The 21,531-nt window shown below is 43.2% G+C and overlaps 1 protein-coding gene across 1 annotated transcript; it reads left to right on the top strand.

The window, feature by feature from the left end:
- Window positions 1-764: 764 nt before the first annotated feature.
- PNMT (phenylethanolamine N-methyltransferase) lies at window positions 765-19,651 on the top strand. Its single transcript, XM_069751654.1, has 3 exons — window positions 765-942; window positions 3,088-3,295; window positions 14,413-19,651. Exons 1-3 carry the CDS (start codon window positions 789-791, stop codon window positions 14,843-14,845), a joined length of 795 nt encoding a protein of 264 aa, XP_069607755.1. The 5' UTR covers window positions 765-788; the 3' UTR covers window positions 14,846-19,651.
- The last annotated feature ends 1,880 nt before the right edge of the window (window positions 19,652-21,531 follow it).

Raw genomic sequence — 21,531 nt, 5'->3', positions numbered from 1 at the left:
TATTCTCTTGGTGTGCTGCTCAGGCAAGTACCCTTTTGGTGTGCTGCTCAGGCAGTGCAGGGAGTATTCTCTTGGTGTGCTGCTCAGGCAAAGCGGGGTGTATTCTTTTGGTGTGTTGTTCAGGTGGTACAGCTGGGAACAGTTATCAAGCACACACTGATGTTGCCAGACAGGAACAGACTGTGAGGAGCACCCACATAAAGGCATGGACAGTGTGTATCTAACCTGCGTCTCCATGCAAGTCAAGTGCTTGCTGTGTTCTACAGTCGCTGATGCATTACTGTAGCATCTGATCTCTATTCCTTAGACTGTGGGCCGAACAGGGATAGCCAAAGGGCCGGGTGCGGCCTGCAATTTGCCCAGGTCTGCTGTAGAATAATTGAACAACTTGGTAGTATAGGGTATAATATATACAATCGGCACAATTATAAATGTATGTTGTATTATACAAAAGTCATCCCATCAATGTACATTTGAGACAGAGAATAATATGTACAGAAAGCCAAGGGCAATCTGGACGTATGTGCTTCAGCTCTGTGGTGGCTGGCATCTGGCAGATAAAGTAATGACATTTCTAGATACCCTTGTGCTGCGGTGTAGCCCTTGGGGAAAACTGAAGAGTGAATCAATGTGGGAGATGCTATCACAGACTAAGGGTGGATGCAGTTGTAATGGAGAGTGATGGGAGGTGTACCTGTAATGCAGACTAATGATAGGATGGGATGATAACTCCAGCTTATAAAGGTGAGAGGAGCGCACTGAGGGCTGTATTATCTGTCTCTTCCAACATGAGCAGCATCCAGGCAGTCGCTGAGTCCTACCAGTTATTCAACCCCAGAGCCTACTTGCAGAATAACTATGTGCCCCCTCGGGCGGACTTCTCAAGCGAGGACAGTGTTATGTGTTGGAAGCTGCGGCAACTTCATGAGGCTTGTACAAAAGGTGAGCGCTCCGGTTTAGATAAGTCATGTATTTTTAGTTGGGAGTGTTTGCAGATATCCTACTATCTCAACAAAAAAGTTATTTTTTCTTTCAATTTTTTTTTTACATTATTGTCTTGGCATATAATATTCATTGGTAAAACGTTGGGCTACATACAACTCTTTTGACAATTTTACTTTTAATGTTCACTGTGCATACTTTATTGTATAGCTTGTTACAGATGGTGTGTTTTTTTTGTTGTAGCCCCATGGAATGCTATTGTCCATGTACTGTCCTGTTTTATGGATGGCACACTAAGCCATTCCAAGTGATAAGCTCCCTACCACCCTCATCCAATATAAGAGTCCAGTATCTAAACGGTTAGGGCATAGTTTGCCTTCTGACCCATTAAGATGGGTGGGAGTGATTCAAGGCCCATGCAGGGTATGAGCACACAGTTTTGCTCTTTTTAAAGGTGGCAAAAGTAATGTCTTCAAGTTCCACTTTAAGAAAAGCTCCATATTTTGGGGAGTTGGGGGGGGGGGGAGAATTTAGTTTCCTGATGTGGTTTTGCATAATTCTTGCAGTATTTTAATATGCCTAGTTTGAAGCAGAATCCAAAAGGTGACTCTTCAAATGCAACAACTCCCCCCTTCCCCACCAGTTTTTCAAAAAGTGGGCAGAAAAAAACCTTCAAAGGATTGAACATATGAACAGCAAAGCGTCCTTACAATAGAAATGTATTTGATGTCTTCCAAGTAATTTAAATGCAGTTTTTGGTAGATTTTTTTTTGCTCTCAGCAAACATGTTCTGACAAACTCCTCAAAAGTCAGTGCCAGTGTGTCAGTGTCATAGTTTATGATGGGCCAATAATTGAGATGGGCGTTTATAAGAACACACTTTCCCAGTTATCAGCCTGTCTCAATAAGCAAGGAACCACCTGATGAACTAGAAAGACGCTCAAACATCAAGAGCATTGACTTAAGCAAGCTTAAAAATCGTTATTATAAGACACAAATAAATGCTATCCACAAAGTCAGCGTAGGGCAATAATCACAAATTGTCTTTAGATAGGGATTTTTGGCAGTTATTTTTTAACTTTTACTAAACTATTTAAGAGGAATAATATAAAATTTGCATATATCAGTATGTGTTGAAGGACACTGGTACGATACCCATTTATATCATTGTATTCACTATTAGATTTAGTGTCCCATTCTTATTGATCACTCTTATCGTATCAGGTTTGGTTTGGTGCGGCTGCAACCTACCCTATCCTATATTACTGTATAATATCTGACTGACGCTATTAAAATGGAATCCTAAGCCTCCCTAACATGTTTCACCAGACATGGTACCATATAGCTTTCAATCCCCAGTGACACCAGGTTGTCTGGTGAAACATGTTGGGGAGGCTTGGGATTGCATTTTAGTTGCGTCAGTCAGATATGAGACAATACAGTAATATAGAATAGGGTAGGTTGCAGCTGCACCAAACAAATTCTGATACGATAATATGGCGATTGATAGGAATGGGACACTAAATTTAATAGTGAATAAAATGAGAAAAATGGGTATCGTACCAGAGCGTCCTTAAACACATACTAATGAATGCTAATTTTATATTATTCCTCTTAAATAATTAGGTAAAAGTTATTTAACTGTCTTTAGATAGAGATTTTTTTGGCTTTTGGCAATTTGTGATCGATGAAAATAGTTATCAGCGCAGTGTCCTGTTGATGATGGATTACAAATGCAAAGATCATAGTAACCACCATTCTGTGAGCATAGCACTCTGTCTAAACAGGCGTTTACTCAACTGTCAATCAGAGAGATTATATATATATATATATATATATATATATACATACATATACATACACACACATACATACATACACACACACACTGATCGACAGTTGAGTATATACATATACACACACAATATATCTATAGCCAACCAGTGGTCGTCCAATAGGTGTGGTCAGCTTTGTGTGTCTGTATATATGAGACCTTTAGTAAAGGCAATTAATTGCCCCTTGAATTGCTTTCCTAGGAGAACTCATTCTATTTGTTAAACTGAATTATCACCATACTGTAACTTTTGCTTTTAATAACTTCACAAATGACGACTAAAACAATCTCCACTGCTTCTGTATTCCTAGGTGGGATTAAAGGGCACACCTTGGTCGATATTGGTTCAGGTCCTACGATATACCAGTTGTTGAGTGCCTTCGAGCACTTTCAGGAGACTATTTTGGCAGAATACTTGGAGGTGAATCGTAAAGAACTGAAGATGTGGTTCTGTGATGAACCAGGGGCTTTCGACTGGCGTCCCTATTTTGAACATGTTTGCAAGTTAGAGGGCAAAGGGTGAGTAATCAAAAGTCCTCGTCCAGATCCAGGAATAAAGAACGCCACACAATGACTCATATACCAGATCAATATCCCATTGTGACAATATTGGGGTATGTGCACAAGTGAAGTACTTGGTGCAGAAATTTCTGCATCTCTGGGCAGGAAGATGCAGTGTAATATAGGCATGTTTTTGGTGCAGATTTATCCCCACTTATTAGGATGAGTGAAATCTGCAGAATTGATTGAAATCTGCAAGTCAAAAAATAAGCACCATGTGCATGAGACTTCAAGATTCTCATTCACTTTGCTTACTTAGTTACTAGGAAATCATTCAGTTTTTATGACAAATCTGTGCAGAAAAAACCTGATACATATCTGCAATGTGTTCACACAGATAATGTTTTTCCCTTTTTTGCAGAGATCTTGAAGCAGAACCAAAAACCACGGGTTTTCAATGGAGAGTTTCTGCTCTGAAAACTGGGCAAAAAATTCAGGTCATTATTCATAAACCCCTTCCCAACCTTTGACGCCACGTAGGCGTCATGAAAGTCGGTGCCAATCCGACCCATGACGCCTATGTGGCGTCATGGAAAGATCGCGTCCCTGCAGGCTGGGTGAAAGGGTTAACTCTCATTTCACCCGATCTGCAGGGACAGGGGGAGTGGTAGTTTAGCCCAGGGGGGGTGGCTTCACCCCCTCGTGGCTACGATCGCTCTGATTGGCTGTTGAAAGTGAAACTGCCAATCAGAGCGATTTGTAATATTTCACCTATTATAACGGGTGAAATATTACAATCCAGCCATGGCCGATGCTGCAATATCATCGGCCATGGCTGGAAATACTAATGTGCCCCCACCCCACCGATCGCCCCCCCAGCCCCCCGATCTGTCCGGTACACTGCTCCGGCTCCCCTCTGTCCTGTGCTCCGCTCCCCCCGTGCTCTTGTCCGCTCCCCCCGTGCTTCAATCACCCCCCCGTGCTCTGATCACCCCCCTGCACTCCGATCCACCCCCCTCCGTGCTCCGTTCCACCCCCCCGTGCTCCGTTCCACCCCCCCGTGCTCCGTTCTACCCCCCCCCCCCGTGCTCCGTTCCACCCCTCCCGCGCTCCGATTCACCCCCCCATGCTCCGATACCCCACCCTAACATACTTACCGATCCTGCCGGTGTCCGTCCGTCTTCTCCCCGGGCGCCGCCATCTTCCAAAATGGCGGGCGCATGCGCAGTGCGCCCGCCGAATCTGCCGGCCGGCAGATTCGTTCCAAAGTGCATTTTGATCACTGAGATATAATCTATCTCAGTGATCAAAATAAAAAAAATAATAAATGACCCCCCCCCTTTGTCACCCCCATAGGTAGGGACAATAAAAAAATAAAGAAATTTTTTTTTTCCACTGTTAGGGGTAGGGTTAGGGTTAAAGGTAGGGTTAGGGGTAGGGGTAGGGCTAGGGGTAGGGGTAGGGTTAGGGCTAGGGGTAGGGTTAGGGGTAGGGTTAGGGTATGTGCACACATATTCTGGTCCTCTGCGGATTTTTCCGCTGCGGATTTGATAAATCCGCAGTGCTAAACCGCTGCGGATTTATGGCGGATTTACCGCGTTTTTTTCTGCGCATTTCATTGAGCAGTTGTAAAACCGCTGCGGAATCTGCACAAAGAAGTGACATGCTGCGGAATGTAAACCGCTGCGTTTCCGTGCAGTTTTTCCGCAGCGTGTGTACAGCGATTTTTGTTTCCCATAGGTTTACATTGAACTGTAAACTCATGGGAAACTGCTGCGGATCCGCAGCGTTTTCCGCAGCGTGTGCACATACCTTCAGAATTAGGCTATGTGCACATGGTGCGGATTTGGCTGCGGATCCGCAGTGGATTGGCCGCTGCGGATTCGCAGCAGTGTTCCATCAGCTGTACAGTACCATGTAAACATATGGAAACCAAATCCGCTGTGCCCATGGTGCGGAAAATACCGCGCGGAAACGCTGCGTTGTATTTTCCGCAGCATGTCAATTCTTTGTGCGGATTCCGCAGCGTTTTACACCTGTTCCTCAATAGGAATCCGCAGGTGAAATCCGCACAAAAAACACTGGAAATCCGCGGAAAATCCGCAGGTAAAACGCAGTGCCTTTTACCCGCGGATTTTTCAAAAATGATGCTGAAAAATCTCACACGAATCCGCAACGTGGGCACATAACCTTAGGGTTAGGGTTGGAATTAGGGTTGTGGTTAGGGGTGTGTTGTGGTTAGGGTTGTGATTAGGGTTATGGCTACAGTTGGGATTAGGGTTAGGGGTGTGTTGGGGTTAGGGTTAGGGCTGTGATTAGGGTTATGGCTACAGTTGGGATTAGGGTTAGGGATGTGTTGGGGTTAGGGTTAGGGCTGTGATTAGGGTTATGGTTACAGTTGGAATTAGGGTTGTGGTTAGGGTAAAGGTACCGTCACACTTAGCGACGCTGCAGCGATACCGACAACGATCCGGATCGCTGCAGCGTCGCTGTTTGGTCGCTGGAGAGCTGTCACACAGACCGCTCTCCAGCGACCAACAATGCCGGTAACCAGGGTAAACATCGGGTAACTAAGCGCAGGGCCGCGCTTAGTAACCCGGTGTTTACCCTGGTTACCATCCTAAAAGTAAAAAAAAACAAACACTACATACTTACCTACAGCCGTCTGTCCTCCAGCGCTGTGCTCTGCACCCCTCCTGTACTGTCTGTGTGAGCACAGCGGCCGGAAAGCAGAGCGGTGACGTCACCGCTCTGCTTTCCGGCTGACCGACGCTCACAGCCAGTACAGGAGGAGAGCAGAGCACAGCGCCGGGGACAGACTGCTGTAGGTAAGTATGTAGTGTTTGTTTTTTTTTACTTTTAGGATGGTAAACATCGGTTTACTAAGCGCGGCCCTGCGCTTAGTTACCCGATGTTTACCCTGGTTCCCAGTGAAGACATCGCTGAATCGGTGTCACACACGCCGATTCAGCGATGTCTACGGGGAGTCCAGCGACCAAATAAAGTTCTGGACTTTATTCCCCGACCAGCGACAGCACAGCAGGGGCCTGATCGCTGCTGCCTGTCACACTGGACGATATCGCTAGCGAGGACGCTGCAACGTCAAGGATCGCTAGCGATATCGTCTAGTGTGACGGTACCTTTAGGGGTGTGTTGCGGTTAGGGTTGTGGTTAGGGGTGTGTTGGGGTTAGGGTTGTGATTAGGGTTATGGCTACAGTTGGGATTAGGGTTAGGGGTGTGTTGGGGTTAGTGTTGGAGGTAGAATTGAGGGGTTACCACTGTTTAGGCACATCAGGGGTCTCCAAACACAACATGGCGCCACCATTGATTCCAGCCAATCTCGTATTCAAAAAGTCAAATGGTGCTCCCTCAATTCCGAGCCCTGACGTGTGCCCAAACAGTGGTTTACCCCCACATATGGGGTACCAGCATACTCAGGATAAACTGCGCAACAATTACTGGGGTCCAATTTCTCCTGTTACCCTTGTGAAAATAAAAAAATGCTTTCTAAAACATCATTTTTGAGGAAAGAAAAATGATTTATTATTTTCACGGCTCTACGTTGTAAACGTCTGTGAAGCACTTGGGGGTTCAAAGTGCTCACCACATATCTAGATAAGTTCCTTGGGGGGTCTAGTTTCTAAAATGGGGTCACTTGTGGGGGGTTTCTACTGTTTAGGCACACCAGGGGCTCTGCAAACGCAACATGACGCCCGCAGACCATTCCATCAAAGTCTGCATTTCAAAAGTCACTACTTCCCTTCTGAGCCCCGACGTGTGTCCAAACAGTGGTTTACCTCCACACATGGGGTATCAGCGTACTCAGGAGAAACTGAACAACAACTTTTGGGGTCCAATTTCTCCTGTAACCCTTGGGAAAATAAAAAATTCTGGGCTAAATAATTATTTTTGAGGAAAGAAAACGTATTTATTATTTTCACGGCTCTGCATTATAAACTTCTGTGAAGCACTTGGGGGTTCAAAGTGCTCACCACACATCTAGATAAGTTCCTTTCGGGGTCTAGTTTCCAAAATGGGGTCACTTGTGGGGGGTTTCTACTGTTAAGCCACATCAGGGGCTCTGCAAACGCAACGTGACGCCCACAGAGCATTCCATCAAAGTCTGCAGTTCAAAACGTCACTACTTCACTTCCGAGCCCCGGCATGTGCCCAAACAGTGGTTTACCCCCACATATGGGGTATCAGCGTACTCAGGAGAAACTGGACAACAACTTTTGGGGTCAAATTTCTCCTGATACCCTTGGGAAAATAAAAAATTGCAGGCTAAAAGATCATTTTTGAGAAAATAATTTTTTTTTTTTATTTTCATGGCTCTGCGTTATAAACTTCTGTGGAGCACTTGGGGGTTCAAAGTCCTCACCACACATCTAGATTAGTTCCTTTGGTGGACTAGTTTCCAAAATGGGGTCATTTCTGGGGGATCTCCAATGTTTAGGCACACAGGGGCTCTCCAAACGTGACATGGTGTCCGCTAATGATTGGAGCTAATTTTCCATTTAAAGAGCCAAATGGCGTGCCTTCCCTTCCGAGCCCTGCCGTGCGCCCAAACAGTGGTTTACCCCCACATATGGGGTATCAGCGTACTCAGGACAAACTGGACAACAACATTTGGGGTCCAATTTCTCCTATTACCCTTGGCAAAATAGGAAATTCCAGGCTAAAAAATCATTTTTGAGGAAAGAAAAATTATTTTTTATTTTCATGGCTCTGCGTTATAAACTTCTGTGAAGCACCTAGGGGTTTAAAGTGCTCAATATGCATCTAGATAAGTTCCTTGGGGGGTCTAGTTTCCAAAATGGGGTCACTTGTGGGGGAGCTCCAATGTTTAGGCACACAGGGGCTCTCCAAACGCGACATGGTGTCCGCTAACAATTGGAGCTAATTTTCCATTCAAAAAGTCAAATGGCGCGCCTTCCCTTCCGAGCCCTGCCGAGTGCCCAAACAGTGGTTTACCCCCACATATGAGGTATCGGCGTACTCGGGAGAAATTGCCCAACAAATTTTATGATCCATTTTATCCTATTGCCCATGTGATAATGAAAAAATTGAGGCGAAAAGAATTTTTTTGTGAAAAAAAAGTACTTTTTCATTTTTACAGATCAATTTGTGAATCACCTGAGGGTTTAAAGTGCTCACTAGGCATCTAAATAAGCTCCTTGGGGGGTCTAGTTTCCAAAATGGGGTCACTTGTGGGGGAGCTCCAATGTTTAGGCACACAGGAGCTTTCCAAACGCGACATGGTGTCCGCTAACGATGGAGATAATTTTTCATTCAAAAAGTCAAATGGCGCTCCTTCCCTTCCGAGCCTTACCATGTGCCCAAACAGTGGTTTATCCCCACATATGAGGTATCAGTGTACTCAGGAGAAATTGCCCAACAAATTTTAGGATCCATTTTATCCTGTTGCCCATGTGAAAATGAAAAAATTGAGGCTAAAAGAATTTTTTTGTGAAAAGAAAGTACTTTTTCATTTTTACGGATCAATTTGTGAAGCACCTGGGGGTTCAAAGTGCTCACTATGCATCTAGATAAGTTCCCTGGGGCGTCTAGTTTCCAAAATGGGGTCACTTGTGGGGGAGCTCCAATTTTTAGGCACACGGGGGCTCTCCAAACGTGACATGGTGTCCGCTAAAGAGTGGAGCCAATTTTTGATTCAAAAAGTCAAATGGCGCTCCTTCCCTTCCAAGCCCTGCCGTGCGCCCAAACAGTGGTTTACCCCCACATATGAGGTATCAGCGTACTCAGGACAAATTGGACAACCACTTACGTGGTTCAGTTTCTCCTTTTACCATTGGGAAAATAAAAAAATTGTTGCTAAAAGATAATTTTTGTGACTAAAAAGTTAAATGTTCATTTTTTCCTTCCATGTTGCTTCTGTTGCTGTGAAGCACCTGAAGGGTTACTAAACTTCTGGATTGTGGTTTTGAGTACCTTGAGGGGTGCAGTTTTTAGAATGGTGTCACTTTTGGGTATTTTCAGCCATATAGACCCCTCAAACTGACTTCAAATGTGAGGTGGTCCCTAAAAAAATGGTTTTGTAAATTACGTTGTAAAAATGAGAAATCGCTGGTCAAATTTTAACCCTTATAACTTCCTAGCAAAAAAAAATGTTGTTTCCAAAATTGTGCTGATGTTAAGTAAACATGTGGGAAATGTTATTTATTAACTATTTTGTGTCACATAACTCTCTGGTTTAACAGAATAAAAATTCAAAATGTGAAAATTGCGAAAATTTCAACATTTTCGCCAAATTTCCGTTTTTATCACAAATAAACGCATAATTTATTGACCTAAATTTACCACTAACATGAAGCCCAATATGTCACGAAAAAACAATCTCAGAACCGCTAGGATCCGTTGAAGCGTTCCTGAGTTATTACCTCATAAAGGGACACTGGTCAGAATTGCAAAAAAAGGCAAGGTCTTTAACCCCTTTCTGACATCGGACGTACTATCCCGTCCATGTGGGGTGGGCCCCTATGACCATGGACGGGATAGTACGTCCAGCGCGATCGGCGGCGCTCACGGGGGGAGCGCCGCCGATCGCGGCCGGGTGTCAGCTGCCTATCGCAGCTGACATCCGGCACTATGTGCCAGGAGCGGTCACGGACCGCCCCCGGCACATTAACCCCTGGCACACCGCGATCAAAGATGATCGCGATGTGCCGGCGGTGCAGGGAAGCACCGCGCAGGGAGGGGGCTCCCTGCGGGCTTCCCCGAGACCCCCGCAGCAACGCGATGTGATCGCGTTGCTGCGAGGGTCTTACCTCCCTCCCTCCCTGCTCCAGGCCCGGATCCAAGATGGCCGCGGATCCGGGTCCTGCAGGGAGGGAGGTGGCTTCACAGAGCCTGCTCAGAGCAGGCACTGTGAAGGCTGCAGCGCTGCATGTCAGATCGGTGATCTGACAGAGTGCTGTGCAGACTGTCAGATCACTGATCTGTGATGTCCCCCTCTGGGACAAAGTAAAAAAGTAAAAAAAAAAATTTTCAAATGTGTAAAAAAAATAAAAAAAAATATTCCAAAATAATGAAAAAAAATATATATATTATTCCCATAAATACATTTCTTTATCTAAAAAAAAAAAAAACAATAAAAGTGCACATATTTAGTATCGCCGCATCCGTAACGACCCGACCTATAAAACTGTCCCACTAGTTAACCCTTTCAGTAAACACCGTAAAAAAAAAAAAAAAAAAACACGAGGCAAAAAACAACGCTTTATTATCATACCGCCGAACAAAAAGTGGAATAACACGCAATCAAAAAGACAGATATAAATAACCATGGTACCGCTGAAAACGTCATCTTGTCCCGCAAAAAACGAGCCGCCATACAGCATCATCAGCAAAAAAATAAAAAAGTTATAGTCCTGAGAATAAAGCGATGCCAAAATAATTATTTTTTCTATAAAATAGTTTTTATCGTATAAAAGCGCCAAAACATAAAAAAATGATATAAATGAGGTGTCGCTGTAATCGTACTGACCCGAAAAATAAAACTGCTTCATCAATTTTACCAAACGCGGAACGGTATAAACGCCTCCCCCAAAAAAAAAAAATTCATGAATAGCTGGTTTTTGGTGATTCTGCCTCACAAAAATCGGAATAAAAAGCGATCAAAAAATGTCACGTGCCCGAAAATGTTACCAATAAAAACGTCAACTCGTCCCGCAAAAAACAAGACCTCACATGACTCTGTGGACCAAAATATAGAAAAATTATAGCTCTCAAAATGTGGTAACGCAAAAAATATTTTTTGCAATAAAAAGCGTCTTTCAGTGTGTGACGGCTGCCAATCATAAAAATCCGCTAAAAAACCCGCTATAAAAGTAAATCAAACCCCCCTTCATCACCCCATTAGTTAGGGAAAAATTAAAAAAATGTATTTATTTCCATTTTCCCATTAGGGCTAGGGTTAGAGTTAGGGCTAGGGTTAGGGTTAGGGCTAGGGTTAGGGCTACAGTTTGGGTTGGGGCTAAAGTTACGGTTAGGGTTTAGATTACATTTACAGTTGGGAATAGGGTTGGGATTAGGGTTAGGTGTGTGTCAGGGTTAGAGGTGTGGTTAGGGTTACTGTTGGGATTAGGGTTAGGGGTGTGTTTGGATTAGGGTTTCAGTTATAATTGGGGGGTTTCCACTGTTTAGGCACATCAGGGGCTCTCCAAATGCGACATGGCGTCCGATCTCAATTTCAGCCAATTCTGCGTTGAAAAAGTAAAACAGTGCTCCTTCCCTTCCGAGCTCTCCCGTGTGCCCAAACAGGGGTTTACCCCAACATATGGGGTATCAGCGTACTCAGAACAAATAGGACAACAACTTTTGGGGTCCAATTTCTCCTGTTACCCTTGGGAAAATACAAAACTCGGGGCTAAAAAATAATTTTTGTGGGAAAAAATTTTTGTTTTATTTTTACGGCTCTCCATTATAAACTTCTGTGAAGCCCTTGGTGGGTCAAAGCGCTCAGCACACATCTAGATAAGTTCCTAAGGGGGTCTACTTTCCAAAATGGTGTCACTTGTGGGGGGTTTCTACTGTTTAGGTACATTAGGGGCTCTGCAAACGCAATGTGACACCTGCAGACCATTCCATCTAAGTCTGCATTCAAATGGCACTCCTTCCCTTCTGAGCCCTCCCATGTGCTCAAACAGTGGTTCCCCCCACATATGGTGTATCATCGCACTCAGGACAAATTGGGCAACAAATTTTGGGGTCCAATTTCTCCTGCTACCCTCAGGAAAATACAAAACTGGGGGCTAAAAAAATAATTTTTGTGGGAAAAAAATTTTGTTTTATTTTTACGGTTCTACATTATAAACTTCTGTGAAGCACTTGGTGGGTCAAAGTGCTCACCACACCTCTAGATAAGTTCCTTAGGGGGTCTACTTTCCAAAATGGTGTCACTTGTGGGGGGTTTCAATGTTTAGGCACATCAGTGGCTCTTCAAACGCAACATGGCGTCCCATCTCAATTCCTGTCAATTTTGCATTGAAAAGTCAAACGGCGCTCCTTCCCTTCCGAGCTCTCCCATCCGCCCAAACAGTGGTTTACCCCCACATATGGGCTATCAGCGTACTCAGGACAAATTGTGCAACAACTTTTGGGGTCCAATTTCTTCTCTTACCCTTGGGAAAATAAAAAATTGGGGGCGAAAAGATAATTTTTGTGAAAAAATATGATTTTTTATTTTTACGGTTCTACATTATAAACTTCTGTGAAGCACTTGGTGGGTCAAAGTGCTCACCACACCTCTAGATAAGTTCCTTAGGGGGTCTACTTTCCAAAATGGTGTCACTTGTGGGGGGTTTCAATGTTTAGCCACATCAGGGGCTCTCCAAACGAAACATGGCGTCCCATCTCAATTCCAGTCAATTTTGCATTGAAAAGTCAAATGGCACTCCTTCGCTTCCGAGCTCTGCCATGCGCCCAAACAGTGGTTTACCCCCACATGTGGGGTATTGGCATGCTCAGGACAAATTGTACAACAATGTTTGGGGTCCATTTTCTCCTGTTACCCTTGGTAAAATAAAACAAATTGGAGCTGAATTAAATTTTTTGTGAAAAAAAGTTAAATGTTCATTTTTATTTAAACATTCAAAAAATTCCTGTGAAGCACCAGAAGGGTTAATAAACTTCTTGAATATGGTTTTGAGCACCTTAAGGGGTGTAGTTTTTAGAATGGTGTCACACTTGGGTATTTTCTATCATATAGACCCCTCAAAATGACTTAAAATGAGATGTGGTCCCTAAAATAAAATGGTGTTGTAGAAATGAGAAATTGCTGGTCAACTTTTAACCCTTATAACTCCCTAACAAAAAAAAATTTTGGTTCCAAAATTGTGTTGATGTAAAGTAGACATGTGTTAAATGTTACTTATTAAGTATTTTGTGTGACATATCTCTGTGATTTAATTGCATAAAAATTCAAAGTTGGAAAATTGCGAAATTTTCATAATTTTTGCAAAATTTCCGTTTTTTTCACAAATAAACGCAGGTACTATCAAAGAATTTTTACCATTGTCATGAAGTACAATATGTCACGAGAAAACAATGTCAGAATCACCAGGATCCATTGAAGCGTTCCAGAGTTATAACCTCATAAAGGCACAGTGGTCAGAATTGTAAAAATTGGCCCGGTCATTAACGTGCAAACCACCCTTGGGGGTAAAGGGGTTAAGGTCAAAATAGGCTGGGTCATGAAGGGGTTAAAAAATAAATAAAAAAAATACTGTCTGTTCATATTTTTTTAATGACACATTGTAAGGCCATACTGAATGGAGTCTTTAGCCCGTAATTCGGTTAAGAGTAAGTTTCCTCAGCTTTTAAAGAAAAAAAAAAAAAAAAAACAGGGACACCATAATTTTTTTTTTCAATGGACAGGGCAAATAAGTGCTCTATTTTACATTCTGTCCTGGCATTTCTGGACAGTTGGCAACCCTGCTCTGTCCCAGCTAAGGTTGAACTGACCCCTGGAAATCGGGTTCTGGTACCCAATCTTAAGGTTCAGTTACCAGAACTGTACCTGAACTTTAACCAGAACCCCATTTAAACCACTGAAGACCCAAACTTTGGTATTCTCTCACTCATTACTCTAGGTTTTCGCTTCTTAGTCAGGGAAATAGCACTGGGAAAATATTTTCATTGCCTATATTTCCGGCCACCTCAGAAACACAGGTTTCCAAGGCAAGAAGCGTCGCTTGCCAGCTCTTTGCTATACTGATCACAAGCTCCATGCTGCATCAGCATGTGATCCTGCTCTACTACCATACTGCAGAGGCAATGCTGTCTCTGCTTGCAGCGCTACAGGGTGGACCAGAACTGCGACCATGCCACTGCTTTGAACCATCAAGTTTCAGGAGTGCAAATCCCCTCAGCAAGCATGAATCTGTGAGACAGGGGAGCGTTGTGCTCCAGAAGAAAGATGATACAATCCCTTTAAAGAGCCAGTAAGTGCAGAGTTGGCCAAACAAATTGATGGCAGGACCATCCAACTATCGTATGTGAATGAGAACCTAAATTCTGTATTCGCCTCTGTAGAATAAACGTTTCATGTCATTTGGATATACTGCTGTGTAGTTATCTATTCTGATCCTCTTTTTTTCTTGTTCCCAACCAGAGAGTCCTGGAAAGATAAGCAGAAACGACTTCGGGAACACGTTACCCGCGTGATTCCAGTTGATGTCCATCAGCCCAGTCCACTAGGAGGAGAGCTGGTCAGTGGTTCTGTGGACTGTCTGGTATCATCGTTCTGCCTTGAGGCTTGCAGTCCTAACCTTGAGGCCTTTCAGAAGGCACTTGAAAATGTTGTTGGGCTCCTGAAACCAAATGGGCACTTTTTATGGATTGGAGCTTTAGAGGAGTCCTACTACTTGGCTGGAGAAGCAAGGCTGAATGTGGTGCCAGTCACTGAAGACATAGTAAAGAAGGCACTGATTACTGCAAAGTGTGTTATAAGGGAATTTTCCAGCTATTCTATGACTCCTAGTATGAAAGTTGGTGTAGATGATGTGAGCGGGATATTTTTTGTTTGGGCTCAAAAAGAAGCTTGAAAGTGAAATCCGCTTCACCTGAATCACACAATCTATTACATTGCTTATCACTAGAGATGAGCGAATTTGATCGGGTCAGTTCTTATTCGGCAAGCTATAGCGCTTGCTCCAGGTATCCGGATTCCCTCTGCAGCTTATTCGGTAAGCGCTATAGCTTGCCGAATAAGCAGGAAACCGAGCAAATTCGCTCATCTCTAATTAACACATGGGTCTGAAGGGAAAGTAAAATGTAATATAGCATCAGTGTATATATGCAAAAAAAAAATAAACTGAAAAAAATAACATGTCATTCTAAAAAGAATATTTGCAAGAATTCATTCTTAAGAATGATGCAACAACTCAATCCAATTAGCCACCTTTTAAGCAGTCACTGCGTTCACTTTTTGCTGGCTGACTGCTTTCACTGCACTCACTTTTTCTGCTGGCTGACTGCGATAACTACATTCACCATTTATACAGGCTGACAACAATCACCCTTTGTGCAAGCTGACTGTTCACAATGTGTACTGTTCATTGTGTGATTATGCATACCTTTTCAGCCCTGCTATTGGAATTGGATGCACTGTTCTTCTGCGCAGGAGTCACTCATCAGTGTCTGCGCAGAAGAACGATAAACACACAGCCCATAGAAGGGTGGAAAAAGGTACGCATAATCGAGTGAGTGCAGGGCGCAGTATTCCAGAGTCGCAACTGCACGTCACATGGTACGGCAACGTTCATGGGGCAGTTTTCTTTCAAGTACAGTACGCCCTGAAGATTAATTAACATAAGATTAAAAGTCTATTTCTCAGCAACAAGACAGCAACTATGAGGCATACATGTAGGACTATTTTAACAATTCTATTACCTGTATGCCCATAGTAATAGTTTAAAAGCGTCCGAGATTGTGATAGATTCCCTTTAAACCAGAGAGTTATATCACAAAAAATAGTTAATAAATAACATTTACCAAATGTCTACTTTACAAGAATTTATTTAATGTGGAAGAAAAAAAAAATGAACATATTACTTTTTTCACCAAAATTTGAATTTAGCTCCAAATTTGTTTTCACAAGGGTAATAGGTGAAAATGAACCTCAAAATATGTTGTGCAATTTCTCTCGAGTACACCGATGCTCCATATGTGGGGTGGGTGAAAACTACCGTTTAGGTGCATGGCAGGGCTTGAAAGGGAAAGAGCAACATTTGACTTTTTGAACACAAAAATGGTTGGAAACGAGAGCGGATGCCATGTAGTGTTTAGAAAACCCCTCTTGTGCCTAAACAGTGGAAACCCCACACAAGTCACCCCATTTTGGAAACTAGACCCCTCAAGGAATGTATCTAGATGTGTGGTGAACACCTTGAACCCCCAGGTGCTTCATAGAAGTTTATAACCTAGAGCTCTTAAATAAATATATATATTTTTTTACCATTTTATTTTCCCAAGGGTAACAGGAGAAACTGCAGATTTTTTTTGTGCAATTTCTCCTGAGTGTGCCAATACCCCATATGTGGTCGAAAACCCCCATAACTGATGTAATTTTTTTCATACTATGGAGACATGTCCACTTTTTACTGGCATCACGGAGATAAAGTATCACTACAAGTCTATGGGTCCGTGAAAGTCACAGACAGCACACGGAGGGCATCCGTGTGCTGTCTGTCATTAACTTAGTAATGCGTAGGAGAAGATATATTTTTTTTTAACTTTGAAATAAATTCAAACAACTGGTGGTAAAAACTGACACACTTTTTCGGGGCGTACAGGAATAAACACTGATGTCTGATTAAGGCCCTGGCGAGTGAACAAGAATTCCATTTCTTTCTTCCTAGGATGTGACAAGGGATATATGGCTGAATGGTAACTAAAGCAGATTTCACAATACACACTACATTAGGTCTCATTCACATGTCTTTAGTTAAGCACGTACTTGTGAAAATGGCACTGGTGTCACCAGTATATGGTCCATTTTCAAAGGTTTTTTTTTTACTGATGGATAAATACATGACAGAGCTTCTCCTATCCTTTGCAATGCTAAATACTGAGGCACGCTAATACCATCCGTGCGCTGTATGTATTTTTTCGCAGACCCACAGACTTGTATTGGCCCTTTTCATTCGTGATATCGGATATGTCTCCGCGAGTTTGGCACAGACACACGGATCGAGGAGAAATACAGACATGTGAACAGCTCCATAGACTACTTTGGGTCAGTGTTCTAGCCATGACAACTACGCACAGAACATGTACGTGAAAAACAATCACCTGGGTCACAAAGCAGTGCTCCCCAACCTATGGCTCTACAGCTGTTAAACTACAACTCCCATTATGCCATGTCACTATCTGTGGCTGTCTAGGCATGATGGGAGTTTTAGTTTTGCAACAGTTGGAAAACTGTTGGTTGGTGGAAAAAGTAAGGAGGCTATTCCGTCAGTCTATGCCCACTGAACCTGGCTGTGATCTGCAACTTGTACTGAGCAGCATGAGATCTCAGCAGCAGTGAGGTGGGATGATCTTTTGATCTCTGGTCATTTAGGGTGATAGAGTGCAAGCTTTCAGAAATTATTATACAGCCATTCTGACACAGATTTTCAAAGTAAGTACATTTGCCCCATCAGTCCAATATCTACTTAATAAATGTAGTTGGTATTATAAAATCTGCTGACAGATCTTCTTTGAAGAGTTGCTCATGCACCACTTCCACGTCACAACATGAGCGTCAGCAATGACGTCTCAGCCACAGGTGTCTACCAGGATAAGAATAGAGACAACCATTCAATGATTAGGCTTTTTTCTGTCCCCCCCCCCATTCAGATTTGTCATTTGAATAGAGATTTTCCCTGTGCAGTGGGGTAGACTGGACAAGCCAAATAAATGCAGTCACTTCATACTTGGGAATAGTGGGAGTTTCAGAGGCTGGACCCCTGCAAGATTTTTTAACAAGAAGATCGCTCACGGAAAAACATAAAAGACATTGCTCTCAGATCAAATGTGTACATGTCATCACCATTTATTTGTCATTATATACCATTAAATAAAAATCATGTAAGATGTAGATTGTTTTACTCACAATAAGCAGTCCTATAATACACAGCAGCATGAATAATGATTGGTTGACAAGACAGTAAGGCACACATGCATTCCTCACCCTGCTAAAGAGCGACAACCTAAAATATTCCAGAATATTTACATTACATAATTCATAGAAAATACAGATTCCCATATATAGATCTATATATCCAGACCTCAGAGCAGCTCCCAACAAGACAGGCGCAGACCACCAACTGGAACCCAGTGCAATAGCCTGATAAAAGAATACAATTAGTGCAAAAATAGTTTCCTAACCCATGGAAGATTGATGAAAAATGTAAACAGAATATGCTGATTTCGTGTGCAATTGTCATAAGCTTTGTGAATTTGCTTCTGTGCCTACATTTGTTAATAAAGAATTTACAAAAAAAAAAAATGTAAATAGAGTGTGTATACATACGGTACATATACACCCACACCAAGGAATGTAATGTGTATATAATATTTATCTAGATTTTATTCAGAGCTTAGTTCTCACACCAAGGCAACAGAATCCCAATTATGTAGGGCTGGACAGTTGAAAGGCTGCTTTAATGTAATAAAAGGCTATCATCAGGCAGATGGCCAGCAACATGGACGGCCATGCACCTAAAATCTACAACACAAATAAATGAAGTGAAAGGGAGGGTTGTAAGCCCATGTCTGTGCTTGAGATCTTCTGCAGATAAAGATGCTGTAGGAAAGCAATCCCCGTCTCATCATAGGAGCACCCACTCAGGGCTCGCTCACACGAGCATATAACATGGCAGAGTGCTATCCAATGTTTTATGGGGCAGTCCCGACTAGCGCTTTTTTCTCATGCCGATTCAGAGAGAGAAATAAAAATCGCGGCATGCGATGAGTGCGTCCAATAGGACCATGTGCACCCATGCAAGTCTATCGGTGCGTGGAAAACATCGGACTGCACCCACACAACAGAGAAGATGTAGAAATTAAGTTTTCCATCTTCTTCGCACCCGTGGTACGATTCTCGCATGCGAGGGAACTGCATGACACCAAAATGACACTCGGCACAAACTCTACCCAGAGCTTGAGCCAAGTGTCATTAACATTATAGGCCGATTCCCTTGCGTAAGAGAACATATGGCCGTCTGACAGCTGCCTTAGACAAAAGTCAGACAATTCAGACAATGACCTAATGTCTATGGTGGCCCCTCCACTGGCTCTTGACAGATTATGTCAGTGGACAAAAGGATTCGGCGGCTGGAATTCAGTCACCTGATCCTTCTGTTCCAGGTGGAGATAAACAGCTGCCACATGAATCTGACAGCAGCTTTCATAGAGCACAGAATTAAGAGGGTGAGCCAGTTCTTGTGCCGGGGGAAGTCAGGAGACTATATGGCCAACAGCTATCAACTGGGTATGGCCTACTTTACATCAGGCAGATGATTTTACTGCTACCAACTAATGTGTTTGAGGGTCTTCTGATTCTACCATCATATTTGATGATGGTGAATTGGTACAATTCAAGATTCTTTTGTGGCTAATGGTACCCATAAACCTTTCATGGCAGTCCGAATAGACAACCAATCCTGCTGACTCCTCAATACGATTATTCATATGTTTGCTATGGTGAAAGAAGGGTAAAGGTACCGTCACATTAAGCGACGCTGCAGCGATCTAGACAACGATCCCGATCGCTGCAGCGTCGCTATGTGGTCGCTGGAGAGCTGTCACACAGACAGCTCTCCAGCGACCAACAATGCCGAAGTCCCCTGGTAACCAGGGTAAACATCGGGTTACTAAGCACAGGGCCGCGCTTAGTAACCCGATGTTTACCCTGGTTACCAGCGTAAACGTAAAAAAAAAAAAAAACACTACATACTTACATTCCGGCGTCTGTCCTCTCCGGCGCTCTGCTTCCTGCACTAAGCGCCGGCCGGAAAGCAGAGCACAGCGGTGAAATCAACGCTGTGCTTTCCGGCCGCTGCGCTTACACAGTGCAGAGAAGCACAGCGCCGGGGGACAGACACTGGAATGTAAGTATGTAGTTTTTTTTTTTTTTTTACATTTACACTGGTAACCAGGGTAAACATCGGGTTACTAAGCGCGGCCCTGCGCTTAGTAACCCGATGTTTACCCTGGTTACCAGTGAAGACATCGCTGAATCGGCGTCACACACGCCGATTCAGCGATGTCTGCGGATTCCAGCGACGAAATAAAGTTCTGGACTTTCTGCGCCGGCCAACGATAGCACAGCAGGATCCTGATTGCTGCTGCCTGTCAAACTCAACGATATCGCTAGCCAGGACGCTGCAACGTCACGGATCGCTAGCGATATTGTTCAGTGTGACGGTACCTTATGCCACTGGCATATATCTCTAGCAGAGGCTTATCTAACTGGGGAACAATGAAATCTGATCATTCGGCCGGGCAAGAATTTGTCTTTAATGAAGAGAAAGGGGTGAAGACCACCATACACATAAAATGAGCAGCTGATCCCAACTAAATCATCATGTTTAACTGACTGTAATTTATTGTGTATGCTATGCACCATTTTATTCCCTTCTCTCTAATAAAAAGATATGCACGCTCAGAGGAGTTGAGAATGGATAAAAAAAAAGTAGAAATAGACCAGAAATTTAGACCTGTCCTAATAGAAAATGGGATCGACTGAAATCTCAGTACTTGTAAATGATGAACACAACATTAAGTGGAATGGTTCCTCCAACTGATCTTGGTGCAGCCTCCAACTAAAAGATTCTCTTTATTCCCAATAACAAATTGTTTCCAAATTCTCCAAAATAAGTAGAATACTTCAGGAATTAACATTGTCTGAAAACATAATCAGATCACGTGGGTTTGGCAATTTCCAGAATTATTTAAAGGGGTAGTCTCATCATAGGCACTACCTGTCGCAAGAACAGGGGGTCCCCCCTTTCCCCAATGTCAGATAATGTTTACACACATACATGGCTCTCTCCATTATTTGCTATGGGATCTCGGAACAGAGCCTAACACTTGCACATGCGTGGCCATCGCTCCTATCACAGAAGCCGCAGCACTAATAAGGATCGGTGGACCACTGTTCTGGACATAGGTGAAGGACATGAATTCTGGTAGTTGTGCCATTAACGTATGTGATGAAACATTCCCATTTTCACGACAGGTGGGTGACAACTATATTTTAAGTTGTTCTCAAATTTTGTCCACCTGAATTAGATTAATTTCTTCATAATTAACTCAAACACTGATACCTAAGAGATTAGGAAAAAAAATTGTCTGTCTTTTATCCTAAAACATAGCAACTCATGTCCATGGACTTTACCGTGTATTCACTTTATTGGGGTTGTCTCATGTTCATTAATTGTAAAAACTGTAAAATGTTCATAAAAACAGGAACTTTGCAAGTTACTTATTCAAAATCCTTTGTTCTCAAGAATGATGGGATTTTTAATGTTATGATTTCTGCATGTTTCTGGACACCTCAAAGTGTACCAATTCCTAGGCAAGGAGAGTGTGATTGGAAGCACTGGATCTGGCCAGCCTCACTGTCCTTGTGCTCCTCCAATGCTGCTTCTGCTAGCCATGTCGGAGAGCGCTCAGTTCAGACCAGAGGGGAGTCAATGACGCTGGTCCAAAGAGTCAATCTTTAGGAGCATATCGTCCCCTG

This window comes from Ranitomeya imitator, chromosome 2 (assembly GCF_032444005.1).
Source record: "Ranitomeya imitator isolate aRanImi1 chromosome 2, aRanImi1.pri, whole genome shotgun sequence".
In the NCBI taxonomy this organism is placed as follows: Eukaryota; Metazoa; Chordata; class Amphibia; order Anura; family Dendrobatidae; genus Ranitomeya; species Ranitomeya imitator.
The sequence above is the reverse complement of the archived record's forward strand: the minus strand, read 5'-3'. Positions and strand labels throughout refer to the sequence as shown.